This window comes from Somniosus microcephalus, chromosome 16 (genome assembly GCF_052327205.1).
Source record: "Somniosus microcephalus isolate GS21.2 chromosome 16, FLI_Smic_1.0, whole genome shotgun sequence".
NCBI classification, from domain to species: domain Eukaryota; kingdom Metazoa; phylum Chordata; class Chondrichthyes; order Squaliformes; family Somniosidae; genus Somniosus; species Somniosus microcephalus.
Window position 1 is genome coordinate 43,107,759 of NC_141002.1, and position 25,877 is coordinate 43,133,635.

Here is a 25,877-nt window from a genome sequence, read left to right on the forward strand (position 1 = left end):
AATTGCAGGGTCCATAACTGCTCAGAGTACTGCTTCGGTGTTGACACCACAGCAGATGCTGTTGCCGCCCTCAAGTACTCATGAATTCACTGTTTCTGGACAAGGTCAGTTGCCGAAACCCTCACCATCCAGTGAAAATTTGTACTCTGCTTACACCAGTGAAGGGGTGATTTCTGGACAAAGCATCTCTGGTACCGGACAAGGTAAGAATTTTGCTAACTTATGTAAAGTTTCTGGGTTACAAATTCTGTCTTTTTACAATCACTACCTCAGTTGTAGAAGTGCTCATATGCAAGGTTAATACATGCATAGTTGCTCTGAAGGCACATTTTATGTCTGATTTTGGGTGTGGACATTCACTGATTTTGAGGGAAAGTCCGTACAGCCCATCAATGACTAGTGTATTATTGGCCTGCACGGAGAGGTCCTCCAATCCATGCCAGAGTTACAACGAAGGACCTGATGGAAGTGCCACCATCTGAGCACATACACATTTATTACTACTGGCATCCAGTAAAATCTCATCCCAAGGAGGGTTTCACTGCCTCCAATGATCTTACCATTGGAAGTAATGCTATCATGTAGAGTATCAATGAATTAAAAGTCTGATCCGCAAACCTAATTTCTGTGCTGCACACATTAACTTTTGATAACTGCTTACTGTACTGTTTGGAATTTACACAAATATCCATGACTCCTCCATTCATCTTTCACCAATAAAGCAGTCCTGATTCTGTGCTTTATAAACTAAGCCTGAGAGAAGATTTTTGTGGACCTTTGTGTGGCGACTTCTGTTCAAATAAGGCTGCTTCTGCTTTTGAGTCTCTTCCGTCCACTTGAGAGTTACATTGTTCCTCTTGTAAAAGATGGAAGAATCTCTTTCATAAGTCCTTGAGCAGTGATGTCTACATATCTCTGTGAACATTACCCTAAACTATGGGCCATGAGACAAAAGGTTTGGTTGTGTTGCTCTGTTTTGTGATGCTGATGTATTGTAAGGTTATACCAATTTACGTTTACTAAAGGTACCTACACTACTCCATATGATTGCTCTACAGAAAATCATTTTAGCTTGCAAGTGGACAGTGTGCCAGAATGAAAAATGGTCATTACTTGTGTTTTATGTGAACTTTTAATTTTTCAGTTGTGCCATGAATTGGGATGAGACGTGGTGAACTTGTCATGTAGCAAATTAGCTGGATCGTGGAGTGGCCATGACACAGAAGTCAGTCAGGTTTTAGTGGAATACAGATCAAATCTCCTTTTGTTCTTTTTTCAGAATGATAGTAAATATCTGGAAGCTGGTCATTCATTGGCATTTGTTTCAGGGATGGAGGAACTAGAGTGAAGGAGGAAGAAAATATGGATTTTGAACATGCATGGGGGGGGGGGGGGGGCGGGGGGAGGGAACCACAAAGCTCTGGAAACATTTCATGAAGGTGGAAGAAGCAAAGAGGTCTATAATGCCCAACTGCAAAAAGTGCTTTTTATTTTACCGTGATTTTCCAATCAACTGGGCTAGTATAGGGATTAGAGCACGTATTTTCAGCAATCGTCCATACCCTTATTCCCTATTAGAGAAGCTGGGATTGTTTTCCGAGCAGGAAAGGTTAAGGGGAGGTTTAATAGAGGTGTCCAAAATTGAATGTTTTTGATTGTAAATAAGGAGAAACTGTTTTCATTGGCGGGTGGGTCGGTAACCAGAGGACACCGATTTAAGATAATTGGCAAAAGAACCAGATTGCCGATGAGATTTTTATGTAGTGAATTGTTATGATCTAGAATGTACTATCTGAAAGGGTGGTGGAACCAGATTCAATAGTAACTTTTAAAAGGGAGCTGGATATATACTCTAAACGGATAAATTTGCAGGGCTGTGGGCGAGTGTGACTAATTGGGTAGCTTTTTCAAAGAGCAGGCACAGGCACAATGGGCTGACGAGCCTCCTTCTGTGCCATAAGGTTCTATGATTCTAGTACTGATTAAAATAGAGAGAGAGAGAGAGCAGGAGGATTGTGGTTAAGAGGTGAGAGAATAACCCAGCTATCAAGCTTATTCTTGTATCTATCAGGAGTGTGGAAGAGTTAGTGCAAATGATTTGACACAGCACATCTCATGACACATCCTGCAAATTTCTACATTTAACAGCAATTTGCTGCCATAGTTTCCCAATTTTGTACAAGTCTTGGAGTGAAAATGCCAGTATCTGAGCAGTAGCAAACATCTTAACTGAATTACAAGAGTCTTTTTAAAATAATTTTTGTTGAGCTGCTGTTTGTATTTTAGCTAGAACTTCAAGGAGGAATGGCCATGCGTAGTATTTAGCTGGTTTTCTACAATGCCTGTGCGATAATGAATTAAGAATGAGACATAGAGACCATGCACATCAGTGGGTTTTTGCTTGCCCCTATTCTGACCGGTGAGTTGAGGACATCATGCCCTGTAGATAAAAAGAAAAAAATGCAAATGCCAAAAATTGAGATAAAAGCAACAAACATTGATAATGTGCACCATTTTCAACAGCATGTGTAAAGAGAAAAGGTAAGTTTATGTTTCAGATACATAGCTCCTTTGTTAGAACTGATAAAGTTCTATGTTTAAAACGCTAACCTGTCTTATTTGCTCGGTTACCATTTTGAACTTAACGCAGCGCTAAATGGCTTAAGCACTGATGTATTGATAACAGAACTTGGCCTTCAGTGTGGTTGCAGTTTAACCTTACTACAGTATGTACACCTCTCCAGTTATCTGTGTAGAACACAGGTTGTGTATTACAGCAGAGAAGGTGTTGTGTATCAGGAGTTTTAAACCATTTTTTCCACAGAGGATTTAGTGGAAAAAAAATACTTGTAATTATTTTTTAACTAAAATGATTCTCAAGTTTTTTTTAATAAAAAGGTACCTAAACAAATGGTGGTTAATATGCTGAATGAAAGTTGTTTCTCTCTTTCCTCCCTCCCCCCCCCCCCCCCCCCCCCCCCCCCACAAAAGACTAAAATAATAAGCAATTTGCCAGCTTGTCCAGATAATCGAGAAACAGCTTGCACGCATTGTATTGGAAAGTCCTTTGTCCACAGACAGGGATCAAAGGGACAGACAAGTTTTTTGAAAGAGTAAGGCTGCAAGGGCGTTTAGGTTTGTTAGAGAAAACTGTGAGGGCTTTCGCTGAGGCAAAGAGGTCAGAAATTCTGAAGGATAGTTAAAAGCCATCTTGCTTAAGTCAAGTAAGCCAACCCACTGATGTATATTTTATATTATTACACAAAGATGAGTTGTATGGATTTAATTGAGAGTTTGATCATAACGGCTCTTCTGTTTGTTCATCTTACTGTGGAAATAAAGCAGCTTATTAATTTAATCAGGCATTATTTTGCCAACTGTGTGCTTAGTATGAGGATGGAATCGGTGACTAGGGAATTGAAATTGTTGCGTTGGTCTAAGGCAATGGCTTTGGTTTTCGAATCTTCACTTGGAGGAAATGTTGACTCATCTGGGACTGGATGTTAGACAAGCAGTCTGACAACACTGAGGTACAAATTCACAAATCATTAAAAGTAGCAATGCCGGTTAACAAGGTCATAAAAAATGCAAACCAAGCATTGGAGTTCATTTCTAGAGGAATAGAATTGAAAAAGCAGAGATGTTATGTTAAATGTGTATCGAACCTTGGTTAGACTACACTTAGGATAATGTGCAAAGTTCTGGGAGATGAGGAGAAATGTTTTCACCAAGTTGTCGGAATCTGGAATGCTCTACCTGAAAAGGTGGTGGACGCTGATTCCATAAATAATTTTAAAAGGTAGTTGGACAGGTACTGGAGGAGGAGGAGGAACTTACCGGGTTACAGACAAAAAGCGGGGGTGTTGGACTAAGCACGACTGCTCTTTCAAAGAGCCAGTACAGGCACCATGGGCCAAATGGCCTCCTTCTGTGCTGTAGGCTTCTATGATTTCTATGCCTTCGGAGAGGTTGAAGAAGGATTTGTGAAAATGAAACTAATATCCACTCCAGATCACAAGGGGATGCTATTGTTGCATCCCTGGGTTATATTAACATGCAAGTAGATGCAGCACAGTGTAAATCAACTCCCATTTAAAAAAAAAAAAAAAAAAAAATGTTCAGGCTGGAGCGACTGACTCGAAGATACCCACAGCAAACCTTAATTTGTCACAGAAGTTAAAATCACATATTAATGACTGCTGTCTTCTAATGGTATATAAGTGTGTGTATGTATGCATACATCTATTTGTATGCCCATAACATCTACATACAAAATTTGTCCAACAGGCAAGATGCCATTTATTGGTTGTGCTAGGAGATGGAATAGTTTCTTTCATTTTAGTTTTTTTCTCCATATATTGACAACTTTCATTGTTTCAGTTTTTGTGAATTGTCTTAGTTCTGTGAAATTCAACTTGTAGAACAATTTGAAGTGATATTTTGATTGCTTCAGTTAGCACTGGTATATTTAAAAAATCTTTGAGGCAAATCTAGGTATATGTGCATGTAGATGAATATATATATATATATATATATATATACATTTTGATTGCTGTTATGCTATATATAAAGTGGTTTTAAGTTTACGGTGCCTATAGCCCTCTGCTGTAATAAAATAACCATGTTTTACACACATAACTGGGTACTTCCATTTTTTCTGTTTGAACAAGAAACAAAAATGTCTTTTGGAAGTTTCTTGACTATCTCCTGTTCAAGTTCTAAACGATCTGTTTTCTGTCTCCGAGCATTCCATTTCCACAGACTGATGGTATCTATATTTCTGGTTTATGCAGGCCAGATGTCTGGACAAGTGAAAAGCAGCTCAGTCATTGCCTCACAAAAGTTAAGAATGTCACAAACAAGCTGATGATTGTAGCTGTTGTCAACTAATTTTGTCACACTGAGAATCTGGTCATCTATTGTATTTTGAGTGTCTCCATATGCAGACTGAAGGCTCAAATAATTGCCATTGGTTTTGTGTGTGAATGTGCAGTGCAGTCTTTCTATACAGTAGAGATCCCAGTGTTTAATGGTTATATTTACTGAACATTTCTGCCAGCTATAAAATCAGGACGGTCATTGTGGGCTCTGGGGATTTCTCTACAGGGAGTCAGACTCTGATGGATGGTAGCCGTTAGGCAGCTGCTGTACACCCCCAAGCGTTGCCAAAAACCTGGAAACAGATTGTTCATACACTTACGGCTAGGAATAGTGTAATAGGACACCTGAGGTGGAGAAAAAAGATGTCACATCCAGTTTAAAAACATTGAAGGAAAAAACTTTTTTGCAGCTATTAAATGTTGCAGTATTAGATCTCTTTAGCAACCTTTAATAAATTGTTAAATGGTGAAAACAATTAGTGGAAAATAACCAGACCAGACTGAACTTGATCTGACTGAACTTGACTGAGGAAGAATCTGAAGCACGGATAGTGCACATTATTGGGGATGATGACTATTAAACTAAACTCCTATAATCAGCATCACATTTTCCAGGGCAACAAAAAAAAACAGGTAAACATTTCTCAAACTTTTTAAAAAGATGATTGGGACAAGGCTACATGTAGTCTGGGTGTGCCTACAAAATAGTTACTGTTTCATTGAAATGCTCAAGGATGAGAGGTTTTGTATTTGATGTGAAGTACTCCCTCAACTCTTTAAAAACTAACATTCTGACTCTAGTTGTCTGTTTTCCTCCTTTTCTGTTACTCTGTCACAGGCTCAGCAACGTTTCACTGTGCATCAGAGCAAGTGACTTTTAAACTTGGCGGCAGAAGGACAAGGTTTCTGAGTACGCCCTGTCTGGCTCTTTGTGTGTAACACTTTTATTCTTTTCTCATCTGCCCTTTTCTTCCTCTTCCGCTGCATAAAGCTTTGCTGCTAACTGTCCATAATCTGTTCACTACGTTTTCAGAATTCAGTCGCCTATTCGAAGTTTTCCCACTGGGCAGAGTGATAAATTCAAAAATTCAAGAAAAACAAAAATACTGTAATTTGACTAATTTCTGCTGAAGTTTGGAAAAAGAAGCAAAATACATTATGAAAGTGATCTTGACACAAAAGGTTGCCAACAACCAACCATGATTGCGTGTGTGTGTACGCGCGTGTGTTAGTGCACACATCACTTGAACTCCTTTTTAGGGATTTAAGTATTTGAATCCAGATTTCATTTTTTTGTCCACTTACATGAGGTTTTATAAAATTAAGCCTATTTCTTGCAGAAAGTTTATATCTTAAGATATTTATTTTTACCTTTTTGTGATGTACTTTATACTTAATTTATCTCAAAGCCCTGCTTTCAGAGGCATTTTTGCAAAATAAATGAGGTGATTTATACGCCACTGGAGGAAGAAGCCCTACCTTGTGAGATGGTTTCATTCCTTGTCTCTCATCAATGTGTCAACAGCAGCAAATGAGAGTGGCTGCCACCTACAGAGCTTCCTGTCAGCCGCCATTTTATTCTGGCTGCATGTGTGCTGAGTGCTCAGTCTACTAGCACAAGCTAGCAATGCCATTTTCATAATATTAGGCTGGACAGACCACCATCTAACATTGTTGAACATCTGCAGCCATGGTGAAAAAGTTGCAAACATGAGCAGAGCAAATAAGAACATTATCATGAAGGGAGCAAATTCAGAACATATAATTACATCATATTGCAGTTAGATGGTAACTTTACCCCTTTACACACAAGTTCTGCAAAGTAAATTAAGTGTCCATTTGAGTAAGTATTGCATTTTCCTTAAAATGAGGAAAAATTAAATAGCCCAAAATTGGCAGATTTTTTTTGGTGGAGTTCTCATTCACCATGTTCCCATCCTACCCTTTTGTTTCTTCTGTCCAATATTTCAGCATACTTTTATTAATACTATGGAGTGTGCAACTTCACAGCTACAAATGCACTTCTGTTCACCTAAACACGAGCAGCTCAACAGTTAACTCGGGCCTCCAATTTTAGTTTAGTCAATTTCTGTATGACTGACAGTGTTGAAGTCTCTGTCCAGTCTTTCAATTGAGTTGTAAATAATTTATGCTATTGGTCTAGAGGTTGATTTTTAAACCATTGGTGTAGAATAACATGCATGCAGTAATACCTACTTGTTATAGTCATTACAACTAATTTTCGGTGGCCCTTGGGTGGTTAGATTGTATCATTAACTCATTAATAATTCACCATTGAATGGTGTTGGCTCTTTGAATCGGGTCTGTATGACAAGTTACATGGGCATTGGAAAATTGTCAGAAATTACTGTTAAAAACAATTGAAATATTTTGCTTTTTTTTTACTAAAATGGACCCCATTCAGGAGCTGTGGTCTTAACGTCCAAAATGTACCACATACCAAAAATTTTTTTAAATTCTAAACCTTTTTGGAGTAATGAGCAGTAGATTCCCTTCACTGATCCCTGCATTATCATGGTCCCCCCCTCCTCAAAGCATCTTAACCACCCTTTCATGGTAGTAGGTAACCTTTCGACAATGGTAGGTCACTATTTCCATTCCTGTCCTAAAACTTTTAATAGGGGAGTTCAGCCATTTTTAAAATGTCCATGCATTGCATGGCATCTGTTTTATTCCAATGATGATTTTCTGACCATTTTGTTTGTTGCTGTTACAAGTTAGAAACATGGATGCATCAGTACAGAAAAAGCCCCCTTGTCCTTTATTCATGCCAGGTTTTCTGTTTTACAGTCAACAGAATCTGAACTTTTTCAAACTATTACGCAATTTTTTGTTCTAATTGCAAAAACTGAAAAGCATCTTTTTAATAAGAGTACATCTGTGTTTGGGCATTCCATCTGCCAGTAGTCAATCTGATTAAGTAAAAAGTGCTTGAAGTTTTTAAGAACTGATTCTAGATGTTTATACCATAGTTCTGGTTTTAGGAACTGTGGCATAATACTGCAAATGTTTTGCTTTCTATCATCATATAGGACTACTTTCATTCCAAATATGGAAATACTTAGTTGTATTAAAACACCCAAGACACTCAATTATAAGCTTGTGCCCTTTTACCAGCCTGGCCCACCATATGGTTTCACCAACCTTTTGACAAAATAGTTCAACACCAGCTGCCTGCAGCCTCCAATCCTTCCTGAATTATTCTTTAGTCTTAAGTACAGAGCAGTCATCAAATTGTTCTCAACCTGTGTAGTCCTTTTCCTCTCCCCCCTCCCCTCTTCTCCCAGCCTTTGTTACCACTCTACAAATGCATGCTGCTGCAGTATCTTCCTTTATCTAAGCAAGCCAAAGAGAATTTCAAGTGGCTTGAATAATTGGTGTAATGTGTTTAGCTGATGAAAAGACAAGAGTTGGCTGACACCACCTTGGATAACAATCCCGGTTGTGGTGTAGATGCTAGCAGTTCTTTTGAAGCAGCAACTAAAAAAACTATGCTTCAGAACCAACTTTCTAGGTATGTTTTACAAAAAAAGCCTTTCCTGTACTTTTCCTGCACCATAGGTTTCCTGGGTTAGATTGGGTTGGAGTACAACTCTCGGGCAGGTGCTAATGGCATTCTGAAAGGCCACTGATAGCTGCGTCAGAGTGGTTCCGAGTGGCTTTCCCTTCAACTTTCCATGCCAATGGAGAGGTACATTGTCTGCTTGCCACCCTTTCTACAAGTTCACACTTGGGATCAGGAACTTGTTTGGTCAGTTGCACAAATACAGTACACGGGTATGGTTTAGGTATATATTGCAGCAGTAGAGTGGTAAAGTAGGCTCGTGTGGTGAGGGAAAGGGGGAAGAAGACAAAGATTAGACTACAGCAACAGTTTGAGTTCTCTGGCTAGTGAGCTGACCTGAAAGCCAGATCTAGATTTCTTTTTGATATAAGGATTACTGTTAAATCCTTAAATCAATCCCCATTTAGTTATTTGTTTAATATCACAATTGAGTGCAAAAAAACAAAGTTTGTAATTGGTACTTAATATAACTGAAATTATGCTGTGGCATATGTTCCACTATAAACTCACCAAGTTTCAATAGTCCTGCATAGCAAAAAAAAAATAGAAATAATGGGTAACAATATGTACACCTGCTGAGAATTGACTTTACTGCTTGACTTGGTTTGTGGTGGAATGTTCCAGTCATCATCCTGATTTGCCAAAACACTTTGAATCCCACAGGCTGGTATGGATGCAGGTCCAGTGGACTTTATCTCTGCTAATCCTAGTGCATGTCAGTTTAAATGTTCAGCAAAAGCAGCATGGCTTCCTACGAGTTTACATCTCATGGAAGTTGTTTGATTACAGCTTTCTGACTGTCTTGGTCTCAATTTTCTGACCTTTCCGCTGTCTAGCTGCTCTGTGTAAGTAATTTCATATTATAAACTTGTGCTGTGGTTATTGAAGCTTAAACAGGAAATATCTTGGACTTTAAATGTTTTTACTTTATAATGATGCATACAAGACTGTCTTTTTACTTTTTTTCCTTAAAACTTTTGGACACGATCATCGGCAAAATCATTTTGCAACACCATTACAGCACCTCCTGCGTCATCAAAATGACTTTTTCCAAAAAATGTTTTATTCAATTTGCAGTATAATTGACTCTTTCGTGCAGATTAAACATACATTTATAACCATTCTATGCTGCTTATGAAATATTGATTGAGAAATTACTTTTGCATTTTTTCTATGAAAAACATTCAATTTTAATTTTCTGATTGTATTTATGGATTGTTAGTTTGTCAGTTTCTGTAATTAGGAATGACAGATTAGAAAATATTTTAATGCATATCATAAAACTTATTTCCCAGCTATAGTGTTGTTTGGCACAGCAAACCATTAAATTGTTCATCTTGATTGGTCAAAATTACAATTGCCATGGTTTTAAAGTTTACCTGTGCTTTAAGAATGTCATCGGGCGTTTCTTTGATACAAATCTCACTTTTACATGGCGTGAGTTAGCTTATCAGTAAAGCCTGACAACACACAACTTTGACTGCTAAACAAAATTGTCAGTAGCTTTTTAAAATCTTTAGAAGTTGTATTCTCTATGCTGTATGTCACTCTTTAGCTGAGTGAGCAGGTGAATGATCTGCTCGCAGACTTCTGCTAAATCTGCTTTGCTGCCCTGTCCTCACTTTCCACGGGCGATCCACTAATGTGTGTGCATCCATCTATCTCTCTCACTATCACATAAGCAGACTCGCTCTCTCTCCCGTGCACGCTATCTCTCACTCACTCTGGCTCTCACTCATTCAGACAGTTATATACATTAAAATATAATGTGAAGATTTAATTGCCCTCATTATAACAGGGAAATCTTATTTATTTTTTGCCTATTTGTGACGGTGCCCTCTCATCCAAAGATGATCTGGGTCAAGTAGTTATGAGCTAAATATATTTTTCACTGTACCCTCTGCTGTCAGGGAAATGGAGATGTTGAACCTGATATTTAGACAGGATCACTTTTAAACAGCGATGATGAGATATCTATTTCAGCAAATGTAATATTGAATTATTTAAATTGACCTGCATACATATTCAGATTCTGTGGCTGGTGTTGCTAAATATGCATGACCATAATCCCAGGACTAGAAACTATACAGCACAGGAAGAAGGAAAAGCTGACCCCAGGCAGGATCTCTTGTCTGCCGCTATGGGAATGGGACTTTACCTTTACTGCAGTGCACATTAATCTTCTGCTAAATAAGTTCCTTCCTAACCCCCCAAAGTTCGTCTACTGTTTGTTCACTTTGCTGGTCCATTACAACACTGAAGCAGAGATGCAGAGGAAAAAAAATCCTCCTCCATAAAGATTTGTGTGACCTGACCATTGCGTGGTGCTGCAGAGCAGTTGTGTTCTAGAGGAAGTGCAGATGTTTGAATAAACTCGAAATAAGAAAGCAGTGTATCGATCTTAAATAATATTTTGAAATACTAGAAATCGGAGGCTCTGTGCATACTTCTCAATTTGTAAATGTTTAAGTTTAAGTGATCAAATAACATTTTGGAATAGGTTCTGAGAAAGAAGCATACTTTTTTACTAAATTTAGTCAGTGATGAAGTCCTAACTTCCTGAATTTTGCACTCACGTGCTGAAGGATAAACATTTACTTCCTCTCTGGTTTTACTGCAACGCAGTCCCGTATGAGGTCACATTAATCAATTCAATTGATATTAATGTACTTTCTTCCATTCTGTATGTTTCTCTTCTCCAAGCACTTTTCTTTATTCTTTAGGGAAGATGGTGAAAAAAGTCTGCCCATGCAACCAACTGTGTAGTAATTATCTTTTTCTAACATTTTACTTGCATAGCATGTGACACTTGCTGTATAAAATCCTTGCATCTGATTTTAGCACTTGGGCTTCTCCTGATTTTTTTCGAGGTTTCTACAACACCATTGTTTGTTGGGAGGACGAGATGTTTTTCAGAAACCGCATTTTTTTTTTGCACTTAATGACCTGAAGTAGTGTCAGAAATGATCTTTTCTAATCTGGCTGCATGGCTTTGTGTTGCCTCAGGATATGCAGACTTCAAAAAATTGTAATAGAAGAATTCTTTCTGTAGACCAGCACCTCATGGAATGAAAAGCTAGAATTTAAAAACCCTTTTTTTCCAAGCTTTGTTTGAAAGGTGTTCGCTGCCCCCTTCATAATAGAATTATGCATTTTAAAGGAAAGCTAGTTAAGTACATGAAGGAGAAAGGAATAGCATGATATGCTGACAGGGTTAGATGCAGTAGAATGGGAGGAGGCTCGTGTGGAGCATAAAGACCGGCATAGACCAATTGGGACAAATGGCCTGTTTCTGTGCTGTAAATCCTATGTAATGTAGACTCGCAAAGCTTGTCTCATAGAAAAAGCCCAAGTGTAACTGCCTGACAGGACCTGGGCTCCAGACTTGGGACTCCATGTTCAGAGACTGTTGCTTTAGCTGAAAGGGATGGTTCATTTGTACTATAGATCCACTTTTAATTGCAAAAACATTTTAGTAACCACAAGGTTATTAGTAAATCTTTGACTACAGCAAATGTAATTAAAGCCAATAGTGCATCAGCTTGAGAGTAAAACATATCAAATACCACAAGCAGCAACCCAGAAAACCTAAATAGTTGAGTCCATGCAGCACAGTCATTTAACTAGACTATGAATCTCACCTGGTCATAATTAGTGCATGGATCACAGTATCCTATTAACTTTGGATCAAAACTTTTGAATTTCCTTTCCCTCACCCCTCAATTTAATTGGCCAATTATCAGAGACCACAGAACCTATGATGCTAAAATCAGGTGTAAAGGTAGCTTTGGTTTTTGCATGTGCTAAGAGCTGGTAAAAATAATTTGTGAATGTGAATGGGTTTAGTGTTTTCTTTTGTGATGTTCTCTAGCTGCACTGCATGTACAAATGCAGCTTGGCTTTAATGCAACATCTTTGAAGCACGTGTTACAGTAAAGGAAGACTGCATGAAGCCTTTATTAAATGGCTGAAACTAATTTGCTTTCTTGTATGTACAGTAAATCTTTTCTATAACACAATCTTGGACCTGCAAACTGCATGTTGAAGTTAGAAGTGCGTTATAAATATAATTTGTGCAAATTAGTTTGCTCTGTTCAAGGCTACATGCTACCACAGTTCTAGACCCATTGATGAAGGACATTTTAAAGATATTTATTGAAACTTGACCCCTCTTTGGTTGATTCAATCCTGCAACAACAACTTGCATTTATATAGCACCTTCAATGCAGAGAAACATCCCAAAGCGCTTAAATTCATTATTAACTTCAGATGAGGAGTAACGAGAAAATAAGAGCTTTCCTTTACTCTTACATCCTAGATTCTGGTAACTTTTGGTTGTGTTTGCCATGTATCAAGAGTAAGTATAAAGATGCAGTATAATGTGGATAAATGCGAGGTTATCCACTTTGGTGGCAAAAACAGGAAGGCAGATTATTATCTGAGCGGCAATAGATTGGGGAAAGGGGAAGTGCAACAAGACCTGGGTGTCCTTGTGCACCAGTCGCTGAAGGTAAGCATGCAGGTGCAGCAGGCGGTTAAGAAGGCAAATGGTATGTTGGCCTTCATAGCGAGAGAATTCAAGTACAGGAGCAAGGATGTCTTGCTGCAGTTGTACAGGGCCTTGGTGAGACCACACCTTGAGTATTGTGTGCAGTTTTTGTCGCCTTATCTGAGGAAGGATGTTCTTGCCATGGAGGGAGTGCAGCGAAGATTCACCAGGCTGATACCTGGGATGGCAGGAATGACTTATGAAGAGAGATTGGGTCGATTGGGCTTATATTCGCTAAAGTTTAGAAGAATGAGAGGGGATCTCATTGAAACTTATAAAATTCTAACAGGGCGGATGTTCCTGATGGCAGGGGAGTCCAGAACCAGGGGTCACAGTTTAAGGATAAGGGGTAAGCCATTTAGGACAGAGATGAGGAGGAATGTCTTCACCCAGAGAGTGGTGAACCTGTGGAATTCTCTACCACAGAAGGCAGTTGAGGCCAATTCATTAAATATATTCAAGAAGGAGTTGGATATATTTCTTAAGGCTGAAGGGATCAAGGGATATGGGGAGAAAGCAGGGACAGGGTACTGAATTTGGATGATCAGCCATGATCTCATTTAATGGTGCAACAGGCTCGAGGGGCCAAATGGCCTACTCCTGCTCCTATCTTCTATGTTTCTATGATAAGCAGTCATAAAAAGAGGTAATCTTCAAGTCGTATCCAAATATCACTGAAGACATGAGTTATAATGCTTTTCTTGTATTGAAAACTATATGCTGCCAAATCTGTAATCAACAACTTTTAATTTCTTTCTTACTTCCCAGGAACAACTAGCACAAATGCAGTAAGTGGAGTTGGGCAAATGGCTCAGCAACAGCAGCCAGCAATAACCAGTAGAAAAGGCACCTTCACAGATGATTTGCATAAGTTGGTAGACAATTGGGCTCGAGATGCTATGAACCTTTCCCAGAACAAGCGTGGCATGAAACAACAGGGTCAACCGGGCCAGCATTACTCTGAAGTAAGTAGGAGTCTGCTTCTTGGCTCAGATTTGTTTTAAATGTGTTTAAATGGCACACTAGGTCAAATGGTTGAGTATTGGACTGCTAACCAGAACTACCTGCTGCTTGAAATTACTTTAATCTTTTATTTGAGTCTTAAGATGAGTTTTCAATACTAGAATGTTCACCTTTGTCTTATGGCTGATCTGAGTGACAAGCAATCCCTATCACAGACTTTGTACCTACCTAAAATATCGACACTGAAAAAAAGCATAGGCTGTATAGCACCTTATCATATTTCAGAAACTTCATTAAGCACATGGCATACAATTTTAGTTACTTGTGTTTTTTTTGAGGGGCAGTGACTATTATGTAGCAAATATGTCAGTTAAAACTATCAGAATTATTCTGAGGGGTAAAAGGTGGGGGGACTTATGATGGGGCAGCTTCTGTTATCTCGGTGTCATTGGCAGTCCTATTCCTATAGGACTAATGCTGTTTGTTTATATAATTTTACAGACAATGCCAAGGAAGTATTCAGCACCAGGTCAACTCTGTGTCTCCATGACAAACTCCGTGGGGGGACCTTCTATTTCTACTGCCTCAGTTGGCTCCTTGGGTCCTTTCAACAAGACTCCTATCTGCCAGTATGGTTACCCTGGAGCGCCTTACAGTGGCCAATGGACTGGAGCACCTCCCCAGCAGCAACCAGGCATGACACCACCAACACCAGGCCTCCAGTTTCAAGCAGTCGGCACCACTTCACTACAGAGCTTTCCCTTGGGCACTTTGCAGAAATCTGTCAGCAATCCTCCTGGATCCAATCTTAGGACAACGTAGAGGCACATTTCTAGTTCTGGATAAGTGTGATCGATCGACTGAGTGGAATTCAAGGTTAAATGGCCTCTGCTGATGTTGCTGGGGATGGGTCATAGAGCTTTAAAACATACAAATGGCTGACACTGCTTTTATATACACAGCATCATTTGAGAGCTATTTTACTAGTTCTGTTTCAAACAGCGTTCTGTGCGGACATGTATTTACCCATCAGTTTTTGATGTTCAAACACTGTGATATATAAATGTTGTTGGACAACAGTAGTTAAAAGTGGATTTAGAGGGTTTAAAGTTTAAAAAAAAAAAAAAAAACTAAAGCTAGCTATAATCCATACTTATCAGAGACACTTTAACTTCCTTTGTTACTTCATTGTATTAGGTAAATAAATGTGAATGTAAAATTGTATAAATGTACTTGAATACCTGTTTTCCCAGTATGCTTGCTGGATTCATAGTGCCTTGTATTGTGCTTCTGACTTGTCTGCAGGAAAGCACTTAAGTGTCCCCAACAGAGAAAATAGAGGAAGAGAGCAAGTGAAGGTGGAGTTGTGGTAAAGTGGATAGTTCATACTTGTTCTTCAACAGAGCTGTTGTCATTTGCAGTGACCGAAATACGTCCATTATGTAAATCTGTTCCAGTCTTTGTCCTTCCCTCCCAAGTGATGTTAAAATATGGAGTCACCCAAGGCCAAGATATTAATGGTTAAAGTTTTCTCATGTAGATTCAAGATTTGCATTTTCCAGGATATTCAGCAAGTGCTGTTGCTTCTGGAAATGCATTGAAAATGTCAGTGGTTAGGTTAGACTATGTTGAAGTCACGAAGTCTAAAATATTAGTTAATAGTTGATACCCCCACTAAAGACTGCTGGTACATATTAAAAGCAGCATCCCCTCTAAGGCCAAAACATGTTTCATTTTCCTTCATGAAATACTGAATCTGGAAGAAAATGAGGTTCTGCCATGCATCTACCATTAATCTTTTTGAATGTAATTCATAATTGCAGTTTATTGGCCATTTGTTTTTTTTTTACTTCATTAACCCTGATACAATTTACTTTGTAGTTGGAGGTTGTCACCGTTAAAATAACTTGTGAACCAACACAGGAAAATGTTCTGAACCTGGATATGTGAGAAATGTGAAAAATGATGTAGGAAACCTAGTAATCAGTTTCAGGAAGGCCTTTCTGACATTCTACCCTGGTTTTTCCTAGTATGTCAATCTGATACATAAGTGATCAGAAATTCTAAACTTCACTGTCCATATTTTATATGCAGCAGTGACCATATAGAACAAGAATATGATTTGAAATAAATACAAAATTTAAGACTACACTGATGTATAAGATTTGTATTTTTCTTTACATTTCTCACTTAATGAAAAGGAATGCTAATTTAAAAATATTTGATAGTTTCCTGTAAGATCAACTACTTAAACCTGAGACTGTCTTCTTCCCCTCCCCCCAAAAAAGGATATTTTGTCCTTTTGCTTCATATTCATCCCAACTACAGAAGTTTAATTTTTGTTTCACCAGGTATTTGCAGAAAAGTAACTGGTAAAGAACTTGCAGTTTTTACTGATGTGGAGAATAAAAGGACAAATATAACAACATTAGGCTGTGAAGGTTGTTTTTAAAAATAAAAAAAAAGGTTTCAGTTCTCTGATTTATCAAAGAACTGTTAAAACCCTGCATATGTAGTTGTTGCAAAATGCAGGTCAGCACTTTATTTTGTTTAGTTTTTTTTTTAAGTAAAATTGAGGACGGTTGCACCATTTATATAAAAAAAAAATAAGACTTTTCAATATGAATGAATGGTTAGTTCTGCTGTAACTGTTGCAACAATTCATGGAACTGAAGAATTTCTACTGCAGCATCTATTGCAGACTGTTGCTAATATGTGAGCCTTAAACAATATTGAATGGAGTTGGGAAGCTTAAAAGTTGTAGAAGTAGACATACTATAGCAAATTATTCCAATAGCTCTTGTTTGAAATGCCCAAACTCTAAGAAAAGCATGCATTAGGAGTTCCCATGTATAAATTACCTGTTATGAAGAACACACTTCTGTCTTTCACTCGGCTTTGTTTAAAAAGAAAAACTTCAGAAAGAATTATTGTGTAATTTTATTGTTGGTTGAAAGTGTAATGGTATTTTCTGTGTGACCTGCTGGGGGTTTTACTTTTGTTTTAGGCAGATAGGCATGATAATGAAAAGCTTTTATTTCTCTTTCTGTCTTTGCTTCCCTTTTAATAAAATTTGAACTGGTACGGGGACCGTTTCAGCAGCTGCTTTCACTGTATCTCAACCCTATGATTCACGATGTTTGTTATTCTGTTGTGGATTCCTTTCTTTAAAACGAAGGAAAAATTGAGAAAGAAAAAAAAGCAAGTACTGCAATCAGTATTACTCCTTAGACTGCAATAAACTGTGAAAAGTCCACACAAATACATTGCATTTTTTTTTAGTAGAATAACTTTTTTTTTAGATACTGGTTGGGTTACTGACCTCGGGGGGGAAAAACCCTAGATGTTCTGTGAAATTTATGCCATTTGCATGGGGTTGAGGAGAAAGCTCAAGAATGCTTAACTTAAGTTTCTCAGCCCTCAATTTCCTCTTCCTTCTCTGCCCATCTGTTCCCTCCCTTCCCCAAAACTGTAGTGGAGGTGGATGTGGAATGATATGCAATAATTAGTGCTGGGATTTCTGATGGAGGTAGGCTGTTAGTTTACGTAATGTTTGTTTTTGGTTCCTGTTTAAGTACAGGTTGGCAGTTAGAGTTTCAGTATATGTATGCTATTCTTGTGCGTTGAGATGCATATTTTTATGCACTTGATATATTCTGCATTGTTTTGCTCTGTAGTTAAGAATTAACATCATCCAACATCTAAAGCAAAAAGCAGTTGGTTTCAATTTATTTTAAACTAGGATGCAGCACACAATTTTTCTCCCCATCTCCCCCTTGTTTCAGGCTTTTTAATATCGTGCAAAAAGCTGGATCCATTTGCCATTTCCCTCCTGTGGAAAACAAATTTAAAAAAAAAATGTACAAATGTTATAAATGCTACTGACCGGTGTTAAATTATTTTATGTAATACTCTTGATACCTTTTTTCCCCACAAATTGCAATCTTGAAATGACTGATTCTTCTGTTGCTCTGGAGTTCAGTGTCTGTCCTGAAGATCTCCTTTCATTATTTAACATTATACACTGTAAAGAAATGTGGGGATCATTTGCAACATGAATTGTATGTTTGCACTAAATAAGGGTGTTGAGCTACATGTAAGATTGCGCTTTGCGCTGAAATTTGTTACTTTCTTTGTAGATTATTAACTGAAATCATTCAAATAAAAATGATCAAAATCTCAACACCAATCTGTCTGCATGTTTATCGCACAAATAAAAGTCTACCCAGCCTGGATGACCTCGGCATTGTTTTTAATTAATTTTAGTTGCTGGTGGCTTTTGTGGTGGGTTCAGTGCCAGTGATGTGAGAGAACTACAGTGACCAACATGTGTGGAGGACCAATACCTCATGAGCACAAGTGAAAGTCAATTGATGATCTCATTGAACACCTGATAGTCTTGTTACTGATGACATTTGGTGTTGCTTCTAATGGAATATTTACAGTAAGTTGAATTTGGTTTTTTTAAACTTGTGATGTCCAAAATAATCCGAATTCACAAGATAATTGTGGATGATAAAGACTCGACCCACTTGGTTCATCCATCCAGAAAGTTCCTAAAATCCCCCTATTGAAGCATCCATTTGTTCCTTAAATGTTTCCAGGTTTTCCACTTCCACGACTCTATCTCGAAGCCTATTCCATGTATTTATTACTTTGTGCGAAGAAAAATTTCCTGTTACCTGTCCTAAATTTATCTCTTACTTGTTGGGACTTGTGACCCTTTTTTTTCTCAATTTAATTTAAAGTAATATTCCAAATTTACTTTATCCTTTCCCTTAACTATTGTATTCTGTTATAAGATCACTTCTTGGATGCCTCCTTTCAGGCAGATGAGATGAAGTTTCTGCAGTCTTTCCTCAACTTGACAGTTGACACTTGAGATCAGCCTCATGGCTCATGTCTGCACTGCCTCCAGCACTTGAATGTTATCTCCGTTGTGTCTCGGTGATCAGAACTAGACATAATACTTGAGTCGTGATCTGACCAGAGCACACTGCAGTTTGATTAGAACTTCCTCTGACTTAATAGAATAGTGCAGCACAGAAGGAGGCCATTTGGCCCATCAAGTCTGCGACTGCTCTTTTGAAGAACAATCCAGTTAGTCCCACTCCCCTGCTCTTCCCCATATCCATGCAATTTTTTCTCCTTTTCAAGTATTTATCCAATTGCCTTTTGAAGACTATTATTGAAACTGTTTCCACCACCCTTGTGACTTGTACTCTACTGTTTAGTTATGTAGTTCAACATTAGTTAGATACGTTTAGTGTCCAGTCTACTAAGATCCTGTGGTCTCTTTCAGCTCATCAAACTGCTGTTTCAACACCATTTATGAAGTCTGTATGTTACCTATCTTTCCTTCCAATGCGCAATACTCTACACTTGTCTGCATTAATTTTTATCTGCCGTTGTTCTGCTCACTTGCATATTCTGCCCAACTCAAATTGTCATTTTTGAGCTGCCTCTTGTGATTCCACTGCCCCCTCCTAGTTTGGTATTGTCTGCAAATCTGACCACTTTGCATTGAGTTTCTAAATCCAAGTCATTTATGTAAATTAATAATAGTCTGAACAATGACCTTTTGAGGCACCCCATTCAGTATTTCTCCCCCAACCGCCCTCTTTCTCCCCCCCCCCCCCCCCCCCCCCGAATCCTGACCACTCCTCTGAGGAATATTCATTGTTCGCTACCCTTCAGTCAGTCAGAGGCAAAACGCATGGCGTTAGGTTTTATTTCCTGTTAATGACTGTTGAGCAGTACAAAATCTCTGAACCGTATCAAACGTGTGGATGATTTGTCCATTGAGCCTTACTTCTACTGTTGTGGTGCAACTTATGCGCACTATGACTCCCATCTGTCCTCACCAGCCAGCTATGTAATATCCTGTAAGAGGTGAAAAACAGACAAAAACCCAAGGCCAATTTTGGGGGGTAAACCTCGAGGAAATTTCCCTCCATCTCCTGAAGGTGAACAAACAAGTTCCAGGAGACCACAGTGACTGGGAGATGCATCCGCCAATACCCTACTATCTCCTATAAGTAGTGAGGTCGGCCACTTTCAGGAACTGGTTCAGCTTCCTTTTGAACGTTTGCAGCGAATCTGTGTGAGCTGGTAACTTGTTCCATAGGTTGACGATTCTTCTGTGGAAAAAAATACTTCATGATATCTAACCTAGTTCTAAGCTTATATAGCTTACTCATGTCCCTTGATTCTCCCTAATCCACACAACTCGAATAGCTGATCTAGAGAGACTAAATCTAATCTTTTTCATTATTTTAAAGACATCAGTCAAATCTCCTCGGTCTATGTTTTCTAGAGATAAAAGCCCAGGCTGTCTCAGCCTATCATGGTAACTAAGGGCCTTTAAATTAGGTATCAATCTAGTAGCCTCCCTTGAACCTTTTCCAGGGCCTCCATATCACCCAACATGAGGGGACCCAAACTGGACAGCATATTGTAAATGAAGCCGAACCAAATTCTAACACAAGGACAGTTTAGATCATTCCAGCCATGTCCACATCGCTGGCTAACTTGCAAAAGATTTAGTTAGAAGACTGAAAGCTGCTGAAACAGTGCGTGCAAGATGCATTCTGTAGATGTCAACAAAAGACAGAAATGATACAAAATTATTTGACAGCATTATGTGAATTCCTGTATGCATAAGATGACTTTTTAAAATGTATTTTGTAACACCTAGGGATGAAAAAACAAACCAAACACTACACTGGCACTGGATGTTGCCTCACTTCTCATTAATGCTGCTGACTTGTCGCACTTGTAACAGGCAACAGCACAAGTAATGCACATTGAAGTTTTGTTGGCAAGGTTAAAACTGCTTCTGGCTTGCAGTAGATTATTCTGTGAAGTACTTCAGAATTAATTTTGAAAGTGGGTTATTCAGGAAATAGCATTGATTGATTATTTCAAAATGATCATTGCTGCAATAAAAATCCTACATATAAATATATCTGCTCATCTGTTGCGTTTAATCCAATTGTTCTTTGAAGCTCTAAGTTTAAAAACTAGTAAATCTCCCATGGTGTTGCTCAAAATAAATTGGTGCCTATTGTCTCTTAGCTGTGTTTATTGTCTGTGTGTTGCTTGGCCTCTTGTCTTCTCCTTCATGTCTGTTCTCCCCCTTTTCTGCTTTTCTGTCTTCTCTCTGCTTTCATTTGGGAGTTGGTGGGTTACATGACTTGATGGGAAGGAAATTCCATAGCTGAAGGCACGGAATGCCTGGTGGGGTGAAGAAAATCAGGGATACACCAGAGGCTAGAACTGGAAGAACGCAGTGTTCTTGGAGAGTTGTAGGGCTGGAGGAGGTTAGAGATAAGGAGGGGTGAGTCCATAGAGAGATTTGAAAAGATGAGAATTTTAAGGCGTTGGACTGACTAGCAGATTTTCAACTTTGTAAGGACACGACTGAAGTGTATGGTATGGAAAAGGTAGATTCAGTAAGTTATTTCAAACTGCACTATAAGAGTAGGATAGAGACATAGGTTCAAAATAGTAAAAGGCAAATTTAGGACTGATGACAGGAAGTTCTTAACACACAGAATGGTCACCACAGGGAATCCAAAGGAAGAGTGCAGGCAAAAACACGAAGTATACAAAAAGCAATTGGAATGCAGTGATGAAGAAACTGTAGGGTCTTTCTGGAAGAATGAGCTAAGATGGGCTGAATGGCCCATCTTGTGACAGCTTTTCAGTGACAGTTCTCCAGAATCCACACACTGGATGCTAAATTGCAGAAAAGCCATTGAGAAAGTCTGTGAAGTGTTGGCTAAATGCTTGCCCACAAGAAAGGAGTGAAAACCTGAGTCTGGGCGAATGAAACTAGTCTGCTTTTGTACAGCTACATGTGCCTGGTTAAAGAGCAGCATTTTGCAAGCCTTGTCATCTCACTGGGACTAGTAGGGGTGGGCTGTGGAAATCATAACTCTCACAATATTCCTTTTGAGACAGAAGATGTGCATTGATTATTTTAAACAAGAATTTCCCCCTTGTTTTCTTTGCTTCTTGTTAGAAGGTGCTTTCTCTTGCTGGGGTATAGTTGACAATGCTCTGGTAGCTCATGCAAGCGGCATAAACTGTGCACAGCAGCGGACCAGGTGATTGTGGATCCGCTGCTTTTCTGTTTTTCTTTGAGAGAGGTGGATGAAGAGTGAAATTCAGCCATTGTGTCAACCAGAATTTGGTCTAAAGTGCACAGAATATGGAATATTACAACATCTCCAGTATGTCTGCTAGCCCCAGAAACACAACTACATTCTCAGCAATGTTTTCACTGACTTTAATACTAGGCTGAAGAGTGCTATTCTGAATAATTACCATCTGAGAAATGTATTTGGAGAGATGAAAATAAAGTGCTTACTCCGTGACAAAATAATATTGAATCACAAGACTTCTGAGTAGGGGACAAAATGTAATTATTTCATTTGATGGGTAAGTCTTGAATAGTATAAAAAATTAGCTGGGATGGAGCATGGGTATTTCTAGGTCTTTTACCCCATTCTCTTGCATCACTAAGAAGTCACATTATAAACATCAATCCTGATCTAATTTGGATACACCATCCTAATTGAGAATGTTTCCCAAAAACGAATGTTTTGTATGGTTAGAGAGGCATGTGAAGAATTGCGGGGGAGACCCAGAAAGTAAGTATAAAAGGAGCAGTGTGAAAACCAACCCGTGAGAAAATGGAGAATCGCAGGACAAAAGGAGAGCTGTGAAAGCTGACCGGAGAGAGTGGAGAATTGCAGGAGGAGACCCAGAGTGTGCGGATAAAAGGAGAGCTGTGAGAGAGCAGAGAATCGCGGTGAGACAACAACTTGCATTTATATAGTGCCTTTAACATAGTAAAATGTCCAAGGCACTTCACGAGCGCCATCAAACAAAATTTGACTGAGCCACAGAAGGAAATATTGGGACAAATGACCAAAAACATGGTCAAACAGGTACCTTTTAAGGAGTGTCTTCAAGGAGGAGAGAGAGGTAGAGACACGAGGTTTAGGGAGGGAATTCCAGAGCTTAGGGCATAAGATAAAAGGAGTGCTGTGAGAGTACAAAGAAGGGGGGAGGGGGGGACCCAGAGAGTGAGGATAAAAGGAGTGCTGTGAGAGAGCGGGGAGTATTAGGAGATTCGATAGGTGATAAAGAGCACGACCTCAAGACTGGTAATCTGAACAACAACTTGTATTTATATAGTGCCTTTAATGTTATAAAACACCTGGAATACTCCCACTGCCGTGTGCTAATGAGTATAGGAACAGCAAGATAAAGCAGGTTAATGCATGGCTGGAGAACTGGTGCAGGAGGGAAGGCTTCAGATTCTTTGAGCATTGTGTCCACTTCTGGGGCAGGAGGGATTCATACAAGATAGACGGGTTGCATTTGCACAGGGCTGGGACCAACGTCCTCAAGTGGAGGTTATCTAGTACTATGGGGGGAGACTAAGCTAATTTTGTGAGGTTTGGGGGGGGGGGGGGGGGACCAGGATGAAGCATCAGAGAGGAGAAACAAAATTTCTGTTTTGATAACAATTGGGAAATTGACGCAAATTGCACTTGAAATTGCACTGGCTCGGATATACAGTGTTGTATCTCAAGGGGTTTTATACCCTTACCTATATAACAATTAAGGACGACTCCGGGGTGGAGAGTTTAGTTAACGGCCATTTTATTTACAATGTGCTGCTTCACTCAATGCACTACATTTCCCATAGTACATTGCAAATCACCACTACGGTATCCCATGTGGGACAATTCTAATACACATTCAAAATACACAACATATTTCCTCCCCCTTAAAATAGAATGTCCACAAAACAGAATAACTGAAAATGACTATAACTTTGGAAGAGAGGGTAGACTGCCTCTACATTATGCTAACCCTGGGGATTATTCTGCCCCATGCACACAGGTTAGCACTAACTAACTAAGGCGCTCTGGAGGCTGCCTTTCTCTTTGGGGGTAACACCTAGTCTCAGGAGCAGGCTCTGGCTGGCTCTCCCGTGACCCTGCAGGCATAGCTTCCTCCCTCGATGGCACAAGAGTGGATGGTGCCACCGTTTCAGGGTCGGATGACCAGTCCCTGCTGGAGCCGCCAGCAGGTCCTTGATCCTCTGTTTCTTGGGTTACCTGTGGTGACTGTCTTGGCAGTAACTGGTCTACATGCCGTCTCCATGTTCGGTTGTCTCCGGTGCGGACTCGGTATGAAACGGGGCCCATTTTTTGAATGACCATAGCCGGGACCCACCGCGCCGGGGTGGTGTAGTTACGCGTGAGGACTTTGCCCCCCACCACAAAGTGTCGTTCTTTGGACCTCTGAGCTCGTCTGCTGACTTGATCCTGCTGATTGGCGTGCACCACTGCTTCTGTGGACGTTGGCCTCAACAGGTCAAGGCGTGTCCGTAGCTGCCTTCCCATGAGTAGGTAAGCAGGAGATGCTCCAGTCGTAGCATGAGGCGTGTTTCGGTATTTCAGCAAGAAAGCATTCAGGCACTGCTTTAGAGGAGCATCACTTCTTGCCGCTTTCAACGCGCGTTTCAGCGTTCTGACAAATCTCTCTGCCAATCCATTCGTGGACGGATGATAAGGCGCGGAGAACGTGTGCTCGATTCCATTGCTCTTGAGGAACTCCTCCATCTCCTGGGATGTGAACTGTGTTCCATTGTCGGTTACGATCTGCTCCGGCAGACCAAATCGCCCGAACATCTCTCTCAGAGTCTCGATGGTTTTCTCCGTAGTGGTAGTGGACATTACTGCAACCTCCGGCCATTTGGAATGGGAGTCCACCGCAACCAGGAACATCGCTCCTTCCACTGGTCCCGCGAAGTCCAGATGGATCCGTTGCCACGGTGTCGCCGGCCATTCCCATGGATGCAGTGGTGCTGCTCTTGGCGTATCCCTGGTTGTCTCGCATGATGGGCATGATTTCGCTTCAACTTCAATTTCATGATCCAGGCCAGGCCACCAGAAGTAGCTTCGTGCCAGCTCCTTCATCCGGACAATACCACAATGTCCTGAGTGCAGCTCGTTGAGGACATGTTTCCGCAGCTTTGGTGGTATGATCACTCGCATGCCCCAAAGGAGGCACCCTGACATGACAGACAACTCCTTCCCTCTTGACAGGTAAGGTAGGAGCTCAGTTGGTGCATCTGACACCCGTGATCCGTCTCCTCGCATCACCCGATCCAGCACCTTGGATAGCGTAGGGTCCACTCTGGTCTCTTTCTTGACCTGCCGGGCCGTGACAGGGGCATTGCTCACCATGTCAAAGTAGAAAATCTTCTGCTCACAGCCTTCAGAGGGCACAGGCAGCAGAAGTCTTGACAATCCGTCCGCATTGCCATGTGCTGCTGACCTCCGGTATTTGATGTTGTAATTGTGAGCGCTTAACATAAGTGCCCAGTGCTGCATCCTGCACGCTGCCAGGGAGGGTATTCCTGTGTGTGGACCAAAGATCGATGTCAGAGGACGATGATCCATCAGCAAGGTGAATTTCCTTCCGAACAAGTAGTGATGGAACTTTTTGATTCCAAAGATGATGCCCAAAGCCTCTTTTTTGATCTGCAGGTATTTCACCTCCGCCTTGCTCAGGGACCTTGACGCGAATGCAATCGGCTTCTCTTCGCCTGAGGGAAAGATGTGGGACACGACTGCGCCAACGCCATAAGGCGACGCGTCACAGGCCAGCTGAATCTGCAATGACGGGTCAAAGGGCGTCAACACTCTGGGGTCAGTCAAAGCTGCTTTGGCTTTCTTGAATGCAGCTTCGCACTCCTTCGTCCACGCCCAGGCCTTGCCCTGACACAGCAACTCATGTAATGGCTTCAACAGTGATGCCAGCTGTGGAATAAACTTTCCGTAATAGTTCAAGAGACCTAAGAATGACCGCA

General features: G+C 40.1%; 1 protein-coding gene across 10 annotated transcripts in view; it reads left to right on the forward strand.

Moving 5' to 3' along the window:
- The window catches only part of wnk1b (WNK lysine deficient protein kinase 1b), a 217,388-nt gene extending 199,227 nt beyond the window's left edge, over positions 1 to 18,161 (forward strand). For 5 of the 10 annotated variants that reach the window (XM_086008880.1, XM_086008876.1, XM_086008879.1 and 2 more), the window contains 5 exons: positions 9 to 203; positions 5,719 to 5,790; positions 11,190 to 11,231; positions 13,784 to 13,980; positions 14,480 to 18,161. In XM_086008880.1, the coding sequence (XP_085865006.1) occupies positions 9 to 203; positions 5,719 to 5,790; positions 11,190 to 11,231; positions 13,784 to 13,980; positions 14,480 to 14,800 (827 nt within the window). In that variant the 3' untranslated portion in view covers positions 14,801 to 18,161. The remainder of the gene's footprint in view (positions 1 to 8; positions 204 to 5,718; positions 5,791 to 11,189; positions 11,232 to 13,783; positions 13,981 to 14,479) is intronic. The other 5 variants (XM_086008884.1, XM_086008885.1, XM_086008881.1 and 2 more) reach the window with 2 other exon arrangements.
- The last annotated feature ends 7,716 nt before the right edge of the window (positions 18,162 to 25,877 follow it).